Source organism: Python bivittatus, unplaced genomic scaffold (assembly GCF_059951505.1).
Source record: "Python bivittatus isolate LINGU-HERP-01145 unplaced genomic scaffold, Pbiv_v1 ctg000020_np1212, whole genome shotgun sequence".
NCBI lineage: Eukaryota > Metazoa > Chordata > Lepidosauria > Squamata > Pythonidae > Python > Python bivittatus.
The window spans coordinates 59917793-59941026 of NW_028277030.1; the positions used below are offsets into that span (position 1 = coordinate 59917793).

Sequence of the window (23234 nt, forward strand, 5' to 3'; positions counted from 1 at the left end):
TGATATGATATTCAGAAGTGGTGTTCTGTAGCACATTATAATATGCATTAGGGAAGTTAAAGGAAAAAAGGTTTGAGGGAGCCTGCCTTAGGGCAGAGAATTAGCCTAAAAGAACCTCTGGTTCATATTCAGTACTTCTGAACTTCTAATGAGGCTGTCCGTTGCAATCCTAAAATAATTTCCTGCTTAGTGTGTCACCCTGAAGCCAATTCTATTCTTGTCAGTGAAAGGAATTCCTAAAACTAATGACTTCACCCTTCTTGCAGATATTACATGAACTGAAAATTGTTATAAGGAGCAGTAAAAATACTTAACAGAACTGAAACCACAAAAGAACTAACCATATCTATTTTGCAATTCTGCAGGATACTTTTTTCATACCCCTTACATACTTAGGCACAGAGATACATTTCAGCAGCAAGACAAGACAGACGATGCATATCTGAGCATTTGGTATCACAGTAAAATATATGTTCCCTGCACTCATTCCAAATGAAGTAAGGCACATTTATATTTATATTTCATCTTTAGCTCAGGAAATGGTAAAATTCAATCACAAACCATCTGTTCAGAAAGCAAACATGCTTATTTCACTGTATGTATGCAGTGAAATTCCATATGCAACTATCCTATGCCCTGGCCTACATATTATTTGTTTAATATTTTTCTTACATGCAAATGGTACTCATCCAATAATGTCACCAAGTTTCAAGCAGCCCTAAAATGGCTCGATTCAGACACTACCATAAACCGCCACTCTTCATTATCATCCATAGATTTCTTTATACAGCCTGAGTCATATCAGTTCTTAATTGAAGTGACTGCAGTAGAAGCAAACCTGCAGCAGCTGTTGAAACTAAAATGTTATCATTGAAGAAAATATTTATTTCCATTTGTTCCTGATGAATTTATATAAGGCAAAAATCTAAAAAATCTCAGTTGAAAGATAGAGTATGAAGTAGAGAGTATCACCAAAGTTCTCTATCAAATCTCACACGGCTATAAATAGAGGGTTTGAAATTAAATATTTCAGAAATTTCCGCACTTCCATGTTAAGGAAAAGTTTTAACTGCTATCAAAGTGTAAGAAAGTAAAGAACCTAACAAATTCTACAACCTTAAGCAACACAGTAAGAACCAATATAATGTATATTTACTATGCACAACGTCATCTTTTATTTATACTGGATTCACACATTGTGTTAAACCATATGTTTGATTTTAGTTTAACATGTTATATGAATCCATAACTCCCCAGAGATAGTTGAGCAAGTATCCACTCAGAAATAAGGCAGGCAGGTGTACGTGCACGTGAGAAACACATCAGAAATTTCTGACATCCCCTCTTCCTCTCATTCCAGCCCTTTATCCCTGCTGCTGCCAGTGGGCATTTTTAGAATGGAATGCTGTGGTAGAGTAGAGGCCAACGGAACGGCCTTCTTAATTTCATGGGTTATCTGAACAGGCTCAAACAGGCAGTCTAATGACATAACTGACCATTAACTAGGACCCCAATGTTATACATATATTTATTTTTCACCTTCAAGGACTGCACAGTACTAACTACGTCAGTGCACACTCGCACACAGGCACACATTATGATGCCAGAAGGCAGCACTCCTCTTTACCTTCTGTGGAATATCTTGCTACCTCCAAGGCTTGAAGTCCATATACGAAGCCCGCTGGAATCTATGAACACAGCAGAAGTAAAAGGCAGAAATTTATGTAGATATACAGGATTCATGTCTCAGAACTCAGCAGTGCCTAATATCTAGATACTCATGGAGCCAGTCTTTAATAAGCAGGCACACTATTTGGAAACAACAAGATCATTGCCAAACTAAATTCTTTTAAGTAGTTGAAAAGTTGTCAAGAGAACAAATAAGCAAATTCAGTTTTCTTCTGATATACTCTGAGTTGGAAACAGACAATCTTTGAAAAAGCAGAAAGAAATTTGAAAAAGACTTTGCCTCCAATGGCATATACTAATCCTGTTTCTTTTGCCCCGCAGTTAATTCTGGTTAAGCATATTTTACAACTATGACATTTAAAAATAAATGGTTACCAGAGGCAGAAATAGAATGAGCACCTTTCTTCTGAACCACCTTCAACTCAGTGAAAACAACAACTATTATCTGTATCCAGCCTAGCATTGCTGATCCATATGCTGCACAAAGTAAATTGAAAACCATCTTGAACAATCTGATTTATGCTTTTGAAAGTAAACACAAGTACATTTTTAAAAAAATTGCCCTTCATTAATATCTGGACATATCCTAACTTTATGGTACGAGGGAGATAATCTTTGCAGAAGGAGGTGTTTCAAAATCTTCATCATTTAGAGCAAGCACAGGTTGTAACACACAGCACAGGATTCATCAGTCAGTTTGAGACAGAAGAAAACTCCATTACTGTTCCTTCAAGAGAAAGTGGGGATAGCATGATGCTAAAACATTATGAAAATGTTAAGAAAAATGTATATCCTAGAGGCATTCATACATTTTAAATAAAAATTAAAACTTTATCTGTAAGGAAGGAGTAAAGAGTGACAATCTCAGATTAAAACTACAGATAAAGCTATGGTGCAGGTACTATACAAATTTATTATCTAATGAGACACAAATCCAATTACAGATGATAGTTAATTACTTAAATACAGTGGTACCTCGGGATACGAACTTAATCCGTTCCGTGACTCTGGTTGCAACTCGAGTTGGTCTCAAGTCGAGGTAAAGTTTCCCATAGGGTTCAATGTAAATCTGGTTAATCCGTTCCGCCCTCCGAATTTGGTCGCAACCCGAGGCAAATTTCCCCATAGGGTTCAATGTAAATCCGGTTAATCCGTTCCACCCTCCGCCCGAATTTGGTCGCAACCCGAGGCAATTTCCTCTTCAGAGCCTGACTCCCGCCAAGCCTGCTCTGCATTTTCTTTGGAGCCATGCTAACATGCACACCAAAAACCTTCACAAAACACCGCAAAACACACCACGAGCCTCACCGAACATCTCCTTGCTACCGCGACCTCGGCCACAGGAAGCCACGACTGCGTGACAGCAGGGAAAATGGCCGCGGATCCGGTTCGTAAGTAGAGGCAAGTTCATAACCCGAGGTAAAATTTTCCTGCCGAAGCTGGTCGTAACCCGAAATGTTCGTTAGTAGAGGCGTTCGTATCCCGAGGTACCACTGTATTTTTCAGAATACTTTTTTGGGGGGGCATGCCTGAAAGAATCACTGGTGGCTACTTGGGAGGGAGTTGCCATTTGAACCCTGAAATATTTCTTCTGCCCTCAGCTAGCTATAGCTATAATGCTGCTAATCTCTTGCTAGCCCATAGGAGAATTCAGTTTTAAAAATCCTGAACACCATGTCCAAGATATGCATCAACTTTACTTTTAAAGAGAATAGAAGATAGGGGTGCATTCTGAAATGTTTTGAAGTATTAGACGGAAGACCTATTTAACTCTATAAAAAGCACTAACACCATCAAATTCCAAGGAAAGTTTTAGTAATGAGTTCATGTTCTAATGAGTGTTTTGGACAGTCCATACAATGTATACCTTCTTTGCCCTTTCTCCCCATCTCTCATTACTAAGGCCCTCCTTGTGAGTTTTAAGTGTGAGCAACCAGAGATACAGCTTCCTGCCATGTGTTCAATCAGTTGTGCTGTCACAGAGTGCCAAGCACCCTAAATCCTATGCTCTGTTGTGGCAACAGTGGTGGTTGTTGATACAAAGGTATCTATTCTTACCTTTTTCCCACTATGTTATAACCAGTGGGAATGAAACTTTCTGCACTTCCCTGTTTATCTTATAATGATGTTATTATTGTGTATTCTACCAGCTCTCACTTAATCCTGTAATTCTTCAGCAATGATCCTGGATATAGAATTGTGCCCCCCAAAAAACCTTTCCTATAGAAATAGAGGCCCATTTTCCCTTTGTAGTCATATCCCACTACATGTTATAAGTACAATATAATTGATTCTGGCCCTATATAATGGACAAAACAGCACATTTTACTTTCACCAAAGAAACATGAGAGGAATTGACTGCAGCATCAAAGATGTATGCATAATGACAACAATGGTGATAAGATGCAGGCAGTTAAGTGTTACAATTACAAAACTCACTAAGAAAACTACAACATTTATGTTACACATACCCACACAGGCATTTTATTTTCCTTTAATCTATATTACTTGACTGGGATGCAAGAAGAGCATTACTAAACAATAATCCATACATGCTATTATTCGGAATCACATCTTCCTTTTCTTTCCATTCTTTCCATTCCATTCTTCCTTTTCTTTCCATTCTATAGGAAAGTATGATATATAACAGCAATATTTCAATAGAGCTGTTGAAAACAAGCTCTTTCCACCTGAGCAGAAAGGAAACTGCCCAAACAACAGAGGAACAAAAGATCAGCCCTTAAATGATAAGATGATTTTGGAAAACTGTAAGAGAAGGAAAATCAACTTGAATGTAGCTTGGACTGATTACAAGAAGGCATTTGACTCCCTACCACATAACTGGATAATCAAGTGCCTAGAAATAACAAGAGTCAGTAGAAACATCAGAAGCTTTGTGCAAAGATCAATGGTGCTATGGAAGACCTAGCTGCTGGTCAATGGTGATAGACTAGGACAGGTTAACATCAAGAGAGGAATCTTTCAAGGAGACTCACTATCACCACTACTGTTTGTCATTGCATTGATTCCTCTGTCAACAATACTGAACAAGTCAGGCCATGGCTATCAAACAACAAAAACATCTGCCAGGCCAGCCCACCCCACCTCCTTTACATGGATGATCTGAAGATGTGTGGAAAAACACCATCTGAAATAGAATCGCTGCTCAACACTGTCCAAATATACAGCCAAGATATTGCAATGGAGTTTGGACTGGACAAATGTGCCACCCTTACCATCAACAGAGGAAAAATAATGAAAACTGAAGGAATCAAGATGCCCTATGGAAATAAAATCAAGAATCTGGATGAAGATCACTACAAATACCTGGGCATCTTCAGGCTGACAACATCAAGCACATTGAAGTCAAGAAGATGATTAGTAGTAAATACACCATGAGACTAAAGAAGTTCTTAAAATCCAAACTCAGTGGAGGAAAGACCATCAAGGCAAAACCTGGGCAATTCCAGTCATTAGATATACAGCTAGAATAGTGGACTAGACTCAAGCAGAACGAGAAGCCCTAGATAGGAAGACCAGAAAATAATGACAATGAATCATGCCCTTCATCCACGCAGTGACATTGGCAGACTCTACTTACCAAGAAGTATTGGTGGGTGTGGAATGTTGCAAGTACATCAGACAGCTGAAGAAGAAAAAAGGGCATTGGAAGAATATCTGAAGGACAGTGAAGAAGATGCACTGGACCTAGTACACCATGAAGGCTTACTGAATACTGAAGAGACCAAACTGGCTTACAAGAAAGACCAAATGAACAGAAAAGAGACATGGCAAGGCTAAGTATTACATGGCCAGCACACACACACACACACACACACACACACACACACACACTAGCAGGCAAGGCAGATAACAACAAAGCCTGGCAATGACTAAGAGCAGGAAAGTTGAAGAAAGAAACAGAGGGGCTCACTCTGGCTGCACAAGACCAAGTCTTAAGAACAAATGCATACAAAGCCAGAATCGAGAAGACAGCAACAGACAGCAAATGCCTTCTCTGCAAAGAAGCTGAAGAAACAGTGGACCATCTAATTAGCCGCTGCAAGAAGATCGCATAGACTGACTACAAACAATGGCATGACAAAGTAGCAACAATTGTTGTGCATTGGAATATCTGCAAGAAATACCATTTGTCACATAACACCCCAGACTTAACAATTGTTGATAAGAAAGACAAAAAAGTCTGGATAGTGGATATTGCAATATCTGGAGACAGCAGAATAGAAGAAAAAGAACTGGAGAAAATCACAAAATACAAAGGCCTGCAAATAGAAGTAGAATGACTGTGGCCAAAGAAAACAAAGATAATACCAGTAGTTATAGGCACCTTAGGTGCAATCCCAAAACATCTGGAGCACCACTTGAACACCATCAGCATTGACAAAATCACCATCAGTCAATTGCAAAAGGCAGCTTTACTTGGAACAGCTTACATTCTGCGACAATACCTTTAACACTGTCAAACAACAACATTTGCCTATCCCAAGTCCTTGGGAAGGACTCAATAGGTGGATAAAATGCCAAATCCAGTCTAAACAACTGGCTGATTGTGCAATTAATAATGATAATAATAATCAGCTCAGATTTATTCCTATTATAACGCTTTTAAAGGATCTTGGTTCCCATTTCTCGTGGTGGCCATTTACGCCTGATTCTTCTCCAGGTTGGGAAGTGTTTCTTGCCTGGGGGGAGCCAGAATGAAAAGCTAAATGCCTTCCCACAATAGAAGGCAAAAGAACAAGGCCAAAATAGAGGCACCCCCTTTCCCCTTTTAAAAACTCACCTAAGAAGAGGGAAACCATCCTGCTTCAGACTGGGTGCTCAGAGTTTGAATTTCCTGGGTTTTACTGGTCTCTGCCCACCATTTAGATTGGCAAGTTTAGTTTTGATTCTTGATTTTATATCTGAATCTCTAGGAATATTTTCTCCCCTTCCTTCACTAGGGTAGTTGATTACCATTATTTATACGGATGGAAACTTAGGAATCCTAATGCAAGAAATATGGCATCTATTCTGCTTTTCAAAAAGTAGCCTTTTCCTTCTATTTTTAATCTATAAATATTTTCCCCTCTTAATGTCAGTTTGGTTTCTATTTGCATTTCTAAGGATGCTTCACAAAAAAATACCTTTTTCACTACTGTATTGGTTAATAATCTTTGGAAAGCTAGCACCATGAATATTTTCTATCTTTCGTTAGCAGGCATTGTTAATGTGACAAAAAGTAATAGACCCACTTTAGAAACTTGATGGCATGCAGTTTTTACATTTAGGTTACAGATGCAAAAACAAAGAAGAAAAGTTTATCATAGTTCTCCCAGTTTTGGTTCCTTGTGGTGCATATTACAGATATGAATTGATTCTGTAATTCAGTAAATCCTTCAATAGTGCTGCAAAATCATCACAAATCATCAAAATCATCACAAGGACACTTCATGGCTAGAAATCCCAATACAACGTCCACTGCCCATTGCCCAAGATTTCAGGCTAAGTAATAACAAATCAAGCTAAGTAACAACAAATCAGATTATTGTAATTTTAGCTATTATCTTTATATCCAATAATATTTCTTTTGCTTGACGGATTATGTGCCATCAAGTCAGTGTCAACTGTTAGCAACCACATAGATATTCTTCATGACAATCTGCGCCTAACATGGTCCTTCCAGTCTTCCAAACTATAATTAAAGGTGCTGGTCATCCTCTTATTTTCTTTCCTTCCACCTTTCCCAGCATTAGAGCCTTCTCCAGAGAGCTAGGTCTTTGCATATTGTGTCCAAAGTAGAATAATTTGAGTCTGGTCATTTGTGCCTCGAGTGAGAACTCTGGATTGATTTGTTCAATGACCCATTTGTTTGTTTTCTTAGCTGTCCATAGAATTCTTAGGAATTTTCTCAAACACCAATGCTCTTTCTATTCTGCTTCTTCAAAGCCCACCTTTCACTTCCATTGAATGTCACAGAGGATACCATTTCCTGTATTGTTCTGATCTTTGTAGGTATAGACATATCACTGCATCTGAATATCTTTTCCAAGGCCTTCATGGCTGCTCTACCAATTGGTAGCCTGCAGCATATTTCTTGAAACTTGTTCCTGTGATATTCCCATCTGCCTGCAAAGAAAATTTGAAAGAAAAGCCGGCATGCTAGGGAATATCGTCAGAAACTAGAAGGTAGAAAAAGAGCCATCTCTCTTTCTGATAAACTGGTGATGCCCAAAACTGCAAGCATTTTATGAAGAGGCTGGCTTTCTAACACATTTAAACAGCATTAGTAATTTTTTAAAAAAGCAGATAATATGCTCCCAAAATTACAAATACATGCAATCTTTGGGGACTACCACCTTATAGTAATATTATATATAGCCATATCACAATAGCACATGTCTTAGACCTATGAAAATTATTTGCCTTGGATCATTTTAAAAAAGAAAAAAATATACAGTGGTACCTCGGGTCACGAACTTAATTCGTTCCGTGATTCTGGTCGCGACCTGAATTGGTTGCGACCCGAATCAAATTTTCCCATAAGGTTCAATGTAATTATGGTTAATCCGTTCTGACCCCTACGAATTTGGTTGCCAACCGATTTTGGTCGCGTCCCGAATCAAATTTTCCCATAAGGTTCAATGTAATTACGGTTAATCCGTTCTGAACCATATGTATTTTTTTTTTAAACCACAAAAATATGAAACAAAATACAGTACAGTGCAGTACGAAGAGAGAGAATGCTAACCTTGCTCGAGGCGACTTCTGGCGTGGAGGACAGGAAGGCAGGTGGGGAGGCGGTTATTGCTTGGAGGGAGAGTCCCCCTCCCTACAGGAAGCCACAACCATGTGTCACGGCAGGGAAAATGGCCATGGATCCTGTTCGGCACCCGATGTGGAGTTTGCGGATGGAAGCAAAATTTTGCGAATGGTGCTGTTCGTGACCCGAATTGGTCGTGAACAGAAGCGTTCGTGACCCGAGGTACCACTGTACATTGAATAAAGTATATGCAGGAACGGGTGCCTTTGAGCACAGGCTCAATCCAATAATGTCAGTCCCACTATGCAGACTAGACCAAGAATCAACTCCACAGGAAGATCTTGCAAGTCTGAATATGCTGTGCCTCCTCCCTTTCTTATATCCATGTGAATTAGGAGGCGTCTGCCTCAGCAGCTTACACACAATTTCTACTTGTTTTGGACTTAAGCCATGCTTTTCTCTTTGTTGCTTTGGTAATGGATCTGGCCCATCTCTGTCTTCTTCCATACTCTGTACATCTAATGGAGAGAGTAAGGAAGATGACCTTGACAGAAATATGCAAGAACTGTTACCTAGGCAAAAGGGGGTAAAACATTTTTAAAGTCCAGAACAAGAAGATAACATTTAGAAGTGGCTAAGGCACATGCCTCTCTAATTCACTGAACTATAAGAAGCAGGAGGAGGTATAGCACAATCGGATTTGCAAGATTCTGTTATTATAGCCAGTCTTAATAAAAGTAGTTTTAACCTTCATGTGGAGTTGATTTCCTGGTTTGAACTACCTAGTGGTGCTGACAAATAAGTTATTTTCAGTACCAGAAATGAACAGATGAGCTGGTGGTACTTCTATATAAAATATATTCCTGGTTCCCCTTCTCCCAATTTTTCTCCCTAATTTGGAGGATGGGGAAAGTGGAAATCATTTGATGTTTGTTCTCCCATTACTGCATGTGATAGCCTTGGTTTAGATGGATGGATGAAACTGGTATACAATTTGGGAGTCCTCCTGGAGTCAAAGCTCTTGCTGGAAGAGTAAGTGACAGCCATGGATAGGTGGGCTTTTGCACAAATCCATCTTGTGTGGCAATCAAACCCATTCCTGGATCAGAAGGCTTTGCTCATGGTCACTCATGTCTTGGTGACTTCTCATTTGGATTGCTGCAACGCACTCTACATGGGACTGCCCTTGAAGACCACTTGAAAGCTACAACTGATCCAGTGCATGTAGTTATGAGAATACCTCACTACTCTTATGTAAACATCACTACTGAGGAATCTGCACTGGTTACTGGTGAGCTTCTGAGTAAAATTCAAGGTGCTGGTTGCCATCCCGTGAGATCCTGGAGCCATGCCATCTTTGTTGCTACTACTGCAGCAGCAGCATTCTAGAACACCATCCCCCTAAAAGTTTTTCTGGCCTCACCCTGCCATTCTTTAGAAAAGCTCTAAAAACCAGGCTTTTCAAGCAGGCAAGAGGCCAGGATAATTGGTGATTTGACCAGTGGAGAACGGATTAGTATTTAACTGCATTTTTTCCTCAATGCACTGTACTTGCCTACATGGTTTAATATTGTTGGGGGGTTTAGTATTGCTGATGTTTTTATTCTGTATGCCACCTAGAGTCTTTAGATTTGGTGCTGTATAAAAATAAATAAATGATAAATGCAACTTATATGTTCATGCTGTAACATCTTGGTCAGGTAGTTTTTAAAGTTCATAAAATGAAATTTAGTTATTTTCAATAATTATCACCATCAAAATAGCAAACGTTCAAAATGACCTAGTTCGTTTTCAAATTCTTCATGTAGGCCAAGTTGTAAATATATTTTTCCTCTGACTCCTTTAGGTGATATCTTTTGATTGTAACATAACAGTACGCTATTTTAAAACCCACAATTGCTTTTGTTTTCATGCAGCAAAGAATTGATTTTAATATGTTAAAAGCATCTGATTAATTTTCAAATTTGTAATGAAAACATAATTTGCAGAGATTATCAAGCATCTAAAACAGTGTTACTGATACACGATAGCACCTCATAAGTTTAACCTATTATATATTTTAAAGCTCACTGTCTTAATAGCATACATATTCTTTTTGAAATAACTACCAGTTATTGAGACTCACATTTAAATAGCTTATAATCTTAATAGTCTCCAAAGCTCTGGACTTATTAAGCATATTGATTTAGAAAGATCAGATTAGTTGGCTGTTTCAGCATTTTAGGAACTCAAGGAGTTCAAAAATGCAAGGTTGGCACAATAATAATACAGTGTACATAATAAATACAACTCAGAGTACTTCAAAATTACAGTCACTGTAGACAGGTAACTCTCTAACTGCAGGCATTCATCAATTCTAATACTACGTAACATACATTATTAAAAAATACACTCCCCTGCTGATACACAGTTACTGTATGTTTTTTTCCTTCTCAACCTGATTCCTACAAGATATAGGCCATATGAAAGGCCTTTACTTTGATAAGTTTACCATGTACATAACAGAATTAAATTCATTTACCCATATTTAAATTTATAAAGCACATGTGTTTCCTACTCATATGCAGTGTTAGCATTCCAACAGCATACTGATCAAGCCACTGGTAACTTATTTGCTAATATTCCATGTGCATGTCCCAGCAAACCCTGCAAATATATTTAAATGTGTCTCAACAAGTATGGAGAGCTAACATTTTACTGTGGCTAATTTCATACATAAATCAAATGTACAAATAGCTGACCAGATAAAAAAGAAAAGTTACTGACTATGCTACCGCTCACTCAAAGCAAAACTGCTACTACTATGTCAATAACCTGGTTGAAAAGTAATCATTTTAGAAGGATTCACAACTGACAAAGTGCAATATAAAATTACCTGTGTAACCTTATTGATTAACTAGAATATAAACAGATTAATCCACAGGTACATAGTTATGAAGATGTATCAGGTACTAAATGTTTTCATCCCTCTGAGAAGCAAGGCAGATGAAATCTTCTTACATTTGTGTAAGATGCTAACATGGATTTTAGCTATACTGTAACACTCCCTTGGTGCCATGGTGATTGGAAAACTATAAATATGCATTGCTGCTATGTTTCTATGGAATTTTAACTGGCAACACTGCTAGAGGCTTCCTTCCATTTAAAAAAAATAAAAATCCCACACTAAAAGTTGCCACAGATTTTTCTCATCAGACACTACTAAATCCTCTACCACCCCCCTGGTCCCTGCCCCTTAAGTTATTTCTGCAACTTAACATTTCTTTTGGCTTCTCTTCCAAACATTATTGAAATGCACTTCTTTAGTCAGTCCTTTGAGGTAGGCCCGGTCAGGAAACAGAAATCACAGGGACTACTGCAACTCTACTTTATTGTTGTAGGGTATCATAACAGAACCATAAAAGCCTGACAGGGTTTCCTTCTGCTCTCTCTTGTAACAAAGAGAACCAGTTAACTTGAGTTGCTTTCTTACCCAGGGTAAGCTGATGTTTATTTAACCTTTCTTGCATTCTTTCCTCAAGTTTATCTCCATTCAGTACTTCTCTACGGAACTGCATATAATTTACTAAGTCAGACACACTCATTAAATACTTTTAGATGTTCTAGAAGTGCCCATAACTCCATGTAATTTTAACATTTTAAATGAATATTCACTAAGGCTTTGCAAATATGATGGAGTTAACTAAAGTAGATTTCTAAAGCAGCATCAACAACAGTTTATTACTCCATTAAAAAAAATGTATCTAAAGACATATCCCTGAAATATCCTTCTACATCTCTAGCCTGCTTCTGAATAGGTATCCAACTCATTTGTAATGAGAAATTGGTAAGTTGATAAACAATACAATCCTAAACATGACTACTCAAAAATAAGTCACTATTTTCAACTGAACTTTCTCCCAAATAAGCATATATAGTATTATCATTAAAATGTCAGAAAAAAAATTGCTAGATGTACAGAGTGATTCCCCATTAATTCTATTTATTTTTGGCTAGATAAAAGTAATGTCAGTGGGCATGTGCTCTTGTCCTATGTGTCAAGAGATTCCTTGTCATGTTTTCTCCTCCCCTTAAATTTAGCTTAACAAAGCACAAAGTTTCTTTAGCATTTAAACAGCATGTCCATGCACACGTGTGTGCGCGCGTGTGCGCGCGCGCACACACACACAAGGTTTCCTTCATACAGAGAGAAAAATGAGCTGTCTAAACCTGAGAATAAGGCAACATTCAGAACCTGGCACTCAATGGACGTATTGTCCAACATATTTACAGCACCAAGCTGGGGAAGAACAAACCAAGACTTTTCTTTTTGCAATATCTATGGTCACCTGAGAACAACCTGTCTGTCTCTGTGTTATAAGGATAATTAACAAGTGTATACAAAAGATGTTTTCAATGTTGACAAATGGCTCAATTCTTTTTCCTCTGAAAACTAGAAAGTGCAATCCAGCCAGGAGCCAGCCAGCCTTCGAAGAAAGCTGAGTTAAAAAAAAGAGAATGGGAGATATATGACCTCTATTATCTGCTCCCAACTAGTACATGAGAAGGAATAACTAGCAACAGAGGGCCAGAGATGTTTGTTTGCATAATCCGTCCTGCAAGTTTTTTGCCTGCAAATTTGGGACAACAGGAAATCAGAGCAGCAGGGACTGGATAGTCTCTTAACTAACTCAATCCAAATTCAGAGAAGCCTTGATATCTTGTCCAAAGTAATGCCATATTCAGTTTTAGTAGTCACAGTTATTTTTTAGAAAACTCCTTCCTAAAAATCCACCACTACCCATATTAATAATTTGCTATCAATGGCACATAATTAAATGGAAATACAGCTGTTTACAGTCTTTGTTTGCCTCAAGTTTTAGTAAATATAAATAAATTCTGAATTTGAAATACACAACCTAAGTCATCAGGAAGTGACCAACTGGCTCTGCAATTATTACATCAAAATGGCATCAAAATAGATACACCCACACTAGCCAAAACACAAACTTGAACTGTATTTGTACTATACAGTACATTTTAACAGTAACATATTAAAGAGAGAAAATTATCACTATATGATTAAATGATGAAAGTCTCACTGATTTTCCAGCCATGTCTTCATTTCTCTCACACTTTGCCTTCTGCTAGCACTGACACTATCTTCATTTTTCTTCACCTAATGTTCCAGTGCTTCTCTGGCCCTTTAAGACCAAAAGAAGTATGCTGCTGCAACATACTTCCTCCAGAGTTGGAAAATTCCTCCAGAGTTCACAGTACTGTATGTATGAGGAGGCTGAAGTTGGGCGTTTATTCCCAGTTTTTAAATTGCTCATTGGAATGAAAATGTAGGTAGACAGACAGAGAGAGTTCGTAATGGCGTGCTCATAGAGAAAGCTTTGGGTTGGACAAGATGCATTCCCAATATATCCAGGATAATCTGTTGGTGTATAATTTGATATGGTCCAAAGCTAACTGTGGGATGCAATATCTCAGATATATAGATCTAATATCATGCATCGTACTTTCCTGCTCAGGATAAGAGATCAGGATAGAACTATGTTTAATTGTATGTCCAAAATTAAATAACCTTTGGCTTTATATTCACATTACCAATCCAGTTGTCTTTTGAATTTTGAAACAAAATTCAGTAAGGAACAGGGAATAAGTAACCAACTTATTATCATATCATTAGTTGTATCTATGCTTTGCAGTATTTTAAAGATATTGCTGTAGACTTACAATCAGAACAACATGTATACTTCATGCTGAAGAAAGAATCCCATACTAAGAAAAACCTACATTTTGTCAACTGCATAAATTGGGGCAAGGCAACTTATTTCAGTTGAGGGCTACACTTAAAAAAAAGTTTTTAGCCACTGAGAGACCTAGAAGGCAATTACACAATGATGTTATCAGAAGGCATCAAAGCAGAAACTTTCCATCACTTCAGGAGAAGGTGTTGAGTGGATTATTCTTTTTTAAAAAATGAATTAAGCTTACTAGAAGTATTACACAGCTGTTTTTCTTATTCCAGAAAGAAGATAAACCCCATATTTGGTGATGTGATGCCAAATTTCAGCAGTTCCACCTTGGGGGATTCTTGAATCTACGAATAAGAAATGGAGGCAATTTGCAGCAACCAGTTGTCCAGCTGGGATACATTATGCAAACTGAGCAAAAATTAGAACAAACATACATGTTAGAAATGTATTCCATTCTCTTGTACATAGGAGAACAATATGCAGGTCCCTGAGCTTCTGACTTCAACCACAAGTACATTTAAAAGCCAGACAGATGGCTGAATAAGATTTCACCAGGCATTTCCAATATATTTTCAAATGCATCTTCACATTTATAAGAACTGCCAACTTTTTTCTTTTTCAGTACAGATTCTTCAGAAGCTGAAGTTAATCCTACTACAAAATTATGGGATCTATATTTTCCTGAATATATTTGTCTTTACTCAAATCTTCACCCATGGAAAATACCACAGCCACAGCTATGACAAAAGGAGAGATAGGCAATAAAGCGCTTGACTAGCTGACTAAAAACAGCCCCACTTAACCTCGGCAATGAGTAAATTCCATTGCTATTTCTTACCCACTAAGCTATCAAAACAGGAAAGGCTTGCTTAGACATTTTTAATTTAAATTTGGCATTTATCATGGTGATGATATTGAGAGACAATTTCTGACCATATTTGCTCTGTTTATAAGAAAAACAGAAAGAAGTTCCCTAATTGTAAGAACATAAAGAGAAGCTGGTTTGGATCAGATCAAAATACACAAGACACATTTTATGCAGTTTCTCTGCAATCTCTTGAACTCTAGTACTCCTTTGTCATCCTACAATCTAACCACCTACCTAGCCAGTTTCTGATTCTGATATGAAAGGATGTTTCCCAACATTAAATTACTTTGGGGTTGATTATCATACACATACACATTCTGTGAAGTCTCCCTTTTTTATGCTTTTATTATAGCACTCTGCATTCTATGACATGGGGAGCGATTCCATGAAAAATATATCCTTCCAGGTTTCTGTTTGGCCAATTATACCTTCTCTTTAAACCATATATTCAACATCTTGACTTGAAGACTTTTAGCACAGAAATATATATAGTATCCCTCTCCAAGTGTCAGACATGTGAATTTACCCTGTTCCCTGTTTTAAAGATAAAAAGATCTTTAACTTTTTCAGATATGGACATGATCAGCATCTACAAAAGACCGGAAGCCGAAGCATTTGAAGAAAGAAGAAGAAAATGTGGAATGCAAGTATAATAAACGAGTACTCATCTATACACAATATATAATATGTTGGTGACTCCCAAACCTGCCCAACGCTCCATGTCATAAAGAAATATATTAAAAAGGTTGGGTAAGTATAGTCTTTCCTTTCTCTTTTTAATCAACAGCATTATTAAGCAAACAATAATTATTCCAACTACCATGTTCCAGTATTTCCACAACTGTCAAAACCTCACTTAAATGCAAATATAATTCACTTATGGTATTTCTTTTAAAATATTAGTCATATGGATAAAATATAAACTAGTGAGATTGGAAGCTATAATTTTATTTGTAATAGGTATGATGATCCAGCAATATATTGTATGATTGTGATTTTACTGTGGTTAGACTGGAATATTTATTTCTTTTTCAAATTTATATAGCCACCCATCTCATATATATTACTCTGGGCAGCTTAAAATTAAAACAAATATAACAGCAACAAAAAAGAACAACCCAACAATTTAAAAACAAGAAAACAACAACATAAAAGCCTATAAAAAACCATCATAAAACTGGTCATCCCATTCATGATAAAAGGTCAGAAGAGCCTTGGCAGGGCAGGGCTCCTTTCCACACCCAGGTGGGGCGGGCAGGCAGGCAGGAGACCTCCAAGAGGGGAACGCAAGACATGCTGCTCAATTTCTTGTATGTTTACTTAGAAATAAATGTTACCATGTTCAGTGACTTTCTTTCAATAAATCTGTACAAGGTTTGCAACTTTGAATTTGGGAAAGAAACCTCACATACTTTGATCAACGGATGTCAAAGTACGTATGTATGTAAACAAGACATCAAATAACCCAGCCAGGAAGGTACTCTTTGACTTGAGCACTTTTTCAAATGGCTCACATGCTATATCAAGCTGTAAACAACTCCAATGGCTCTGAGGCTATTCAGCCAATTTCAATGTTTGTTTAAATGCAAAATGAACCCCCAAAGCAAATTTAATGATTTGCAACAGCTGGAACTTTACACACAATGACACAAACTAGTGACAATAAAGGGCTAATTCTAATTAGTCACATACTCTCTTTCGAAAGCTTGTTTATGTTCTTACTGCACACCTAGCTCACTTTTGCACTGCCTTCAGAAGCACATGGGATCATCATTGGATGAAGTTTTCCCTACTTTTAGTTGCCTCTAGTGGAGTGGGATCCAGGGATCCTTTCTTTCAATATTAATATTTTTATTTGGCATGCGCTCATATCTAAGCACAGTACAGGTACTCCTCAGTTTACCACCATTTGTTCAGCAACTGTTTGAAGTTACGATGGTGCTGAATGGGGAGACTTATGGCTGGTCCTCAAAATTGCAGACATTGCAGCGTCCCTGAGGTCACATGATCACAATTTGGGCACTTGGCAACCAGCTCGCAATTACGATGGTCACAGCGTCCCACGGTCATGTGATCATTTGCGACCTTCACTGCCAGCTTCCAACAAGCAAAGTCAATGGGGAGGCCAGCAGGAGGTTGCAAATGGCGATCACATGATCACGGAATTCACCTAATGACTGCAACTGGAACTGCCAGCACTGCCACTGTAAGGCACAGTCACACGATGTTGCATTTTACAACCGCTTTGCATAGCAAAGGAGTTCCCAGTCCCAATTACCATCATTAATCAATTATGGCTACAGGTGACTACCTGTATAAGATCTGTTGATTTTTAAAGGCAGGAGCCAATCACTTCAGTGCTCAGCGTGCTGAGTTTTCTCAAGTCCTTTCTCTTTCCCCCCATCCTCCATAAAGAACAAATCACATGCTCTGACTGATTGATTCCCTGGAACCTCTAGGGTTTTTTTTTAATACTTTATTATTTTTAAATGTAAAGTCTGGGGTATACCACTAATCTTGTGACACTGGGGGGATTTCCATGATATGCTGTTTCCCTTGCTCTTTTTGCACTTTCTTTTAACTTTTTATGTCTTTCATTTTTTAAAAAAATGACATTCTAAGGCAGGGTTTCCCAAATTGTGAGGTATGTGAAGAACCTTTTAGTCACATTGTTACAATACATCCATGGTTCCCAAAGTTTCATTGTATTGTTTTCATTGTTTATTTGTGTTCATTTGGGTGTTTGGAATTTTAGGGGAGGTGCATACCTTAAGATCGCACTAAAGGAAGGTGTGATGGCAAAAGGTTTAGGAACCTCTGCAATGGAAGCAATTTTAAGTTGGCTATGAGATTATTAAAGAACCTCCAACCCTGATTATTCTTCCCACTTTTTTTTTCTTTTTCTAGTTTTAAATACATTTTTTCACTTATTTCTTTCAGACTACCTTTTCCTGTGCAATTAGTTGTTGGAAGAGCAGAAAGATTGCTACATGCATCCCATCCTCCCTTCCTCTTCCACTTTGCAGTCCTGATTTTGGAAAGGAAGATTAATGTTACCTGTTATAGTGAGCCAAAAGCAGCTCATTTGCATGGCATGGCATCGAAATAATAGTAGTCTCTTTCTTTCTCCAAAGTAAGAAAGAGATATACCCAGCCCCCAAATCCCTGAAATCTCCTTCTTCAATGCTTTTGACTTTGGCCATTTTGCTCTTGCAGCTTCTCTGTCCACAGTAATATCGATAAACAAAAATACAATACTTTGGCCCTTTCTGGATGGATGATGCAGTACAGGTAGTCCTCAGCTTACATCCATTCGTTCAGTGACTGTTCAAAGTTATGGTGGCGTTGAAAAAATGAACTTACAACCAGTCCTCGAAGTTCCGGCTGTGACAGTGTCCCCATGGTCACATGATCACATTCCAGGCGCTTGGGTGCCCAGCTCACAATTCTGATGTTGCAGCGAACCATGTCACATGTTCACCAATTGCCGGCTTCCCACAAGCAAAGTCAATGGGGAAGCTGGCAGGGAAGGTCTCAAGTTGCCCCAGTAAGTTGTTCCCACCACTTTTTCTCCCAAGGAGCTTGCTACAGAGTACAAGATCCCAGGGACTAGATACGTCACCTCTACAGTCATTTTGCCACTGCTCTGACAGTGGGGACTGGGCCCAATTAGCCTACTTCTGCACACTACAGAGTGAAACAGAACAGCAAAACAGCCAATGTTTTCTTTTATCCTAGTCTTTCTTTTTGAGGGTTCCACTATGCCTAATCCTGCCTGCTGCACTACCAGTGACAAAAAGATGCATGTTCACTGCAAAGAGTGAGGAGACAGAAGCAACCATCAGTCACTTCATTCTTGTTACAGAAGGTTTGGTTAAGCTGAAACCAAACAAACCACATTTTATTTAAGGTAATATGTGAATTCAACTGCAAAGAGAAACAGAAGCCAAACAATCGTGTAAAGGCAGTGGCTGTTCTTGCGCTAAACAACTGATCTCTCCTCAAACACTTTTTTTCTAGAAAGTACAGCAAGAAAAATGTTGGTGGAATAAGCTGAATCCATTTGACAGGGTTGCCAAAAGACACCAAATGAAAAGATAAAATGTCCTACGACTATCCCTCTGTGCTGTGTTGCTCACACACAGCAAGCATGTGGGTCAAGCTGTCTGTTCAGCAAAAGTTTAGGTAGTATTGTGGAACCAATCCTCTCTGCTGTGATAATGCAGGGAGAGGAGCACCCATGACTTTTCTTGCTCTCTTGAATGGCAAAGCGGAAGAAGCTGACCTTGGGAGCTTTCTCACTAGGGAAACTTGTTTATGACCTCTGCGTTCTTATTGTCTCTGTTAAAGAAATAAAGGAAAGCAGAAAGATGACTGCTTGCATCATTTCGCCCAACTGGCTGCTCTTCCTTCACCGCAGAAATTGCAGCGCTAAGCACGCTCTTTCAGACAGAGATTTAATTTGAATTTCAACTGGACTGCCTTAGACATTAGATTGTCTTTTTCCCTGCATGGGACTCGGGTGGAACAGAAAACGCTTTTGCTATCCTGGGGTCAAATTCCAGCACGATCGATCCATCTCCGCCTCGCACCCACACTTTCGGAGTTTCTTGACTCTGGCTCCGCCTACCATTGACCCCGCCTACTGTGACCCTTGGATCCGCCCACCAAAGGCTCTCCCTGCAGTTAGCTGCCCTGCCCTCCAACCCCCCGGCCGCCCCAACCCAACGGGTACGGGAATTAAGCCCCGCCGCTGGGACAGCAGCACGGAAGGGAGCAGGGCTTGAAAGTTCAGTCGCTGCGGAACCGCCGCCGCCGCCTCCAGCTCTTCCTAACCTCGGTTCCCCTGGGCCGCCGCCGCTCTCTTCCCGCTCCCCGCCTCGGTTTCTTCTTACCCGTCCTTGCGCCGCGCTTTGTAGACGTGCCCGTAGGTGCCTCGCCCGACTTTGCAGCCCTCGTACTCGAACAGATCCTCCACCCGTTCGCGCTCGGCCGCCAGCTTGGATTTGAACTCGTAGTCCATGTCTTTCACCCATGGAAGGAGCGACTAGAGAAGGAAGAGAGGGAGGCGGACAACGGTGTGCGGCGGCGGCGGCGGGACCGGCAGCATTCAGGCGCAGGGGCACGAGGCCACCATACTGGGCACCATTTCCTTGTTTTGGGTTTTTGGGGGTGGGGGGGAGTCCCCTCAGCCGCCACCCGCTTCAACCACGGCTTCCAAGAGTTAGAGTCGCAAGGGCTTCTGGGTCAGGTAGTAGTGATGGAGGCGCGAGTTCGCAGACGCTTGGGGGAGACTGGGAATGCCGGAACTACAAGGCCCAGTGCCGCTTGCAATAACTTAGCTAGCAAGCGCCTGCGCGTTGCAACGCGCTCCCTCGGTTATTGCTGAGTGGGTGCTGGGAAGTTGCTGACTCTTCACGTTGGGTGAACGAGTCGAGGATGGCTCAGTAGGGAAACCAGGAGGCGAACTTATTCACTTGACCTGCCACCAGCTGCCTTCTTCTGGAGGGAGAACTGGGCTACAGAGATCGGTTAATGGAGAGCCTCGCGCAGGGAGTTGTTTATCTCCCGAGCTGTCATTCAGGTTGAAGCCCTACCCTTCATTCCTTCGCTCGCTTCCATTGGTCAGAATTTGTCCCGCCTTTTCTTCCTCGACCAGTGAGGCGGCCTAGTCGCCGAAATTAAAATGCTGCTCTCTTAGTCTTTTAGTTGCAAGGGCGGAGCTTTGCACTGAACGTTGCGGGTAAGGACTCACTTGGCTGGAGCGGTTCGTTCCCTCCTTGCTCCGAGGCTTCGGGTTTCTCGCCCTTCCCCCGTCCTGAATACATTGATAATGGCTCTGGTCGCGTGATATCCACCGATGCTGCTCCAGCCTTGGCATAACGCGGGGCGAAAGAATAATGGTCGTAATGAACAAGGCAACAGCAGTTGCAACGTGCCATGAGATGGATGGCATTGTTCTACAGGTAATGTGTACAAAATGCCTCACCTTCCAGTGAAAATTTAGAGCCCTACACGGAAAGGAATTGGAGATACAGTCAAGTTCCTTTAGGTTTTATACCTGCTTGAATGAAAAACCTGATAGCTTCGAAACGGACTTAAGAGAAATTATGTTACAAGTATCTCATTTAATATCACCACTTCCTAATGTACCCAGAAGAATTTTCTTGCAATATTCAAAATACAAATATCAACAGTTTAATAAATAAATCAGAAGATTCGCTTAATATGTAAGTTTCCACCTATTCCGACAGGCTTCCTGATTCTTCAATAAAAGTAGCTTGAAAGAATGAAAGGGAGGGAAGCATCAAGCCTATTTAGTTTACAGATTTAAAAATGTTCAAAATGTCAAAAAGTGCTCACTTACAGAATAACATCTTATATTTTACATTTCATTGTAAATATTGAGGGGCTGTGGCAACATTTTCCATATGGGAATATGCTTAATTTGTTTTATTAATTACTTTTTTAAATGCTTATTTGTACTATGAACAAGTACTGTATGATCTGTATAATTATCTATAGTCAATAATGGGAATTTGTGAGGGTGGGATTACTTCTTTGATATTTCTGTAGCTTATCTGAGAATTAAAATTCCACGTCACCCAGGAAGTAAAATCAGAAGGAGCAAACCAATCCTAATTTGGGCTGCTGTATTTCTGGAAAGTACCAGTTTCCATTATGCTGGTCCATAGTTTTTAATCTTCTTAGTAATATGAGCTTGAAATTCAGGACAGATGCATTTGCAAACCCAGGTGTCCTTCCTACTGCTTTCTAATGGACTCCATGCTCATCAAAATACCTCACACTCTTATCAGTTGTTTACCAAGAGCCCTGACCATCAAAGAAACAGCCACCCAGAGTCAAGGATCTCTTTATTCAGAAGAACTCAGCAAACTTTTTTTCCCAATTACTTCTGCTGAGTTTTCCCCCCATCTCCCACTCCCAGTCCTTTAACTAGTCTCGGGGCTCCTGGAATCCATCCCTTCTTTTTTCAGAGAGCGTTCCTTGCTTGCAGAGTGCTTGCAGCCCTCCATTATCTTTGATGATCTCCCTGCCTAGGCAAACACCATGCTTCTGGACTTTTGTTTACTTTACCTGAGCCATTGTTAGAAGTCATGATTGGATGCCTGCTTTAAATCCACTTCCACTCTGGTTTGGTAACATCTCTCCATGGGCCCTGAGCAACTGAATTTGTTTCTGCTTTGAATTTAAATTTACATTGAAAGGCCAGTCCTATTCTTTCTTTTTTAATGTTACAAAGAGGAATAATGTACACTGATAGCATGTTTGCATAAACTACTGACCCACAATTTAACCAACTACATTTTAGCCTAGATTAATGTGAACCCAAGCTGTGTGATCAATTTATTCTTATAAAACAAAATGGATTGAGTAAATCATGGTTCAGTTAACTATGAGTAAGCCTGTCATGAAAATAAGAGCCGTCATATATTGTCGTTCGTCTAAACTCTTTTTTTGATGCTGATTCTATTTAGGCAAAGCTGCATCATCCACACCTTGTTTTTAGAAGTTAAAAACAAATACTGAGAAAGAAGTGGGGGTATAGACTAACTCGGAAAAACATGCTCACGGTCTCCAAGGAGTGCCAAGTGAAAGTTGAAAGTTACTGTAAATTTGGGGGTGCGGGTGATGATAGAACCTGGAAAACAGAGACCGGTTCATTTACTGACTAGTTAGAACCTGAAAAGGGGCTTTTCGCACTTCAACATTTTACACATTTATTCTCTTTCAAATGTTCAGGCATGGTGCCATTGCTTATGTAAAATGAAACCATGTTGCATAAGAAGATGCAAGCAAAATCAGGGCAATTTTGTAGTTTGCAAAAGCAGAAAAGAATATTTTAAGAAAAACTATAGGAGAAAAGGAATATATATACTCAGAGGCCATGAAATGCAATTGGGGTGGGGGGACACCATTAAACTGGTTGAGAGAAGAAACAATATCATAGAAGATATAACTCATCAACTAGAATGCACAATATTTGAATTCAGCCTTTGTTGCAGGCAGGTTCCACATCTGTTTTTGTAACTGCTGCTGTTCTGCTATCACCCTTTTCCAAATCCTAACAGGCAATATCTGAATGCTTGAATTAAAAAGACATACGGTACCCACCCTCAATATTTTACAATGCTGTCTGAAAGAGGCT

The 23234-nt window shown here is 39.4% G+C and overlaps 1 protein-coding gene across 3 annotated transcripts in view; it reads right to left on the reverse strand.

Moving 5' to 3' along the window:
* The window catches only part of CDK19 (cyclin dependent kinase 19), a 90954-nt gene extending 70330 nt beyond the window's left edge, over positions 1 to 20624 (reverse strand). Inside the window, exons 1-3 of one of the 3 annotated variants that reach the window (XM_088139451.1) lie at positions 19960 to 20624; positions 11042 to 11059; positions 1628 to 1681 (exon numbers count right to left, since the gene is read on the reverse strand). In XM_088139451.1, the coding sequence (XP_087995577.1) occupies positions 1628 to 1681; positions 11042 to 11059; positions 19960 to 20087 (200 nt within the window). In that variant the 5' untranslated portion in view covers positions 20088 to 20624. Of the gene's footprint in view, positions 1 to 1627; positions 1689 to 11041; positions 11060 to 19959 lie in introns of all 3 variants that reach the window. The other 2 variants (XM_088139447.1, XM_007435454.4) reach the window with 2 other exon arrangements.
* Between the last annotated feature and the right edge of the window lie 2610 nt (positions 20625 to 23234).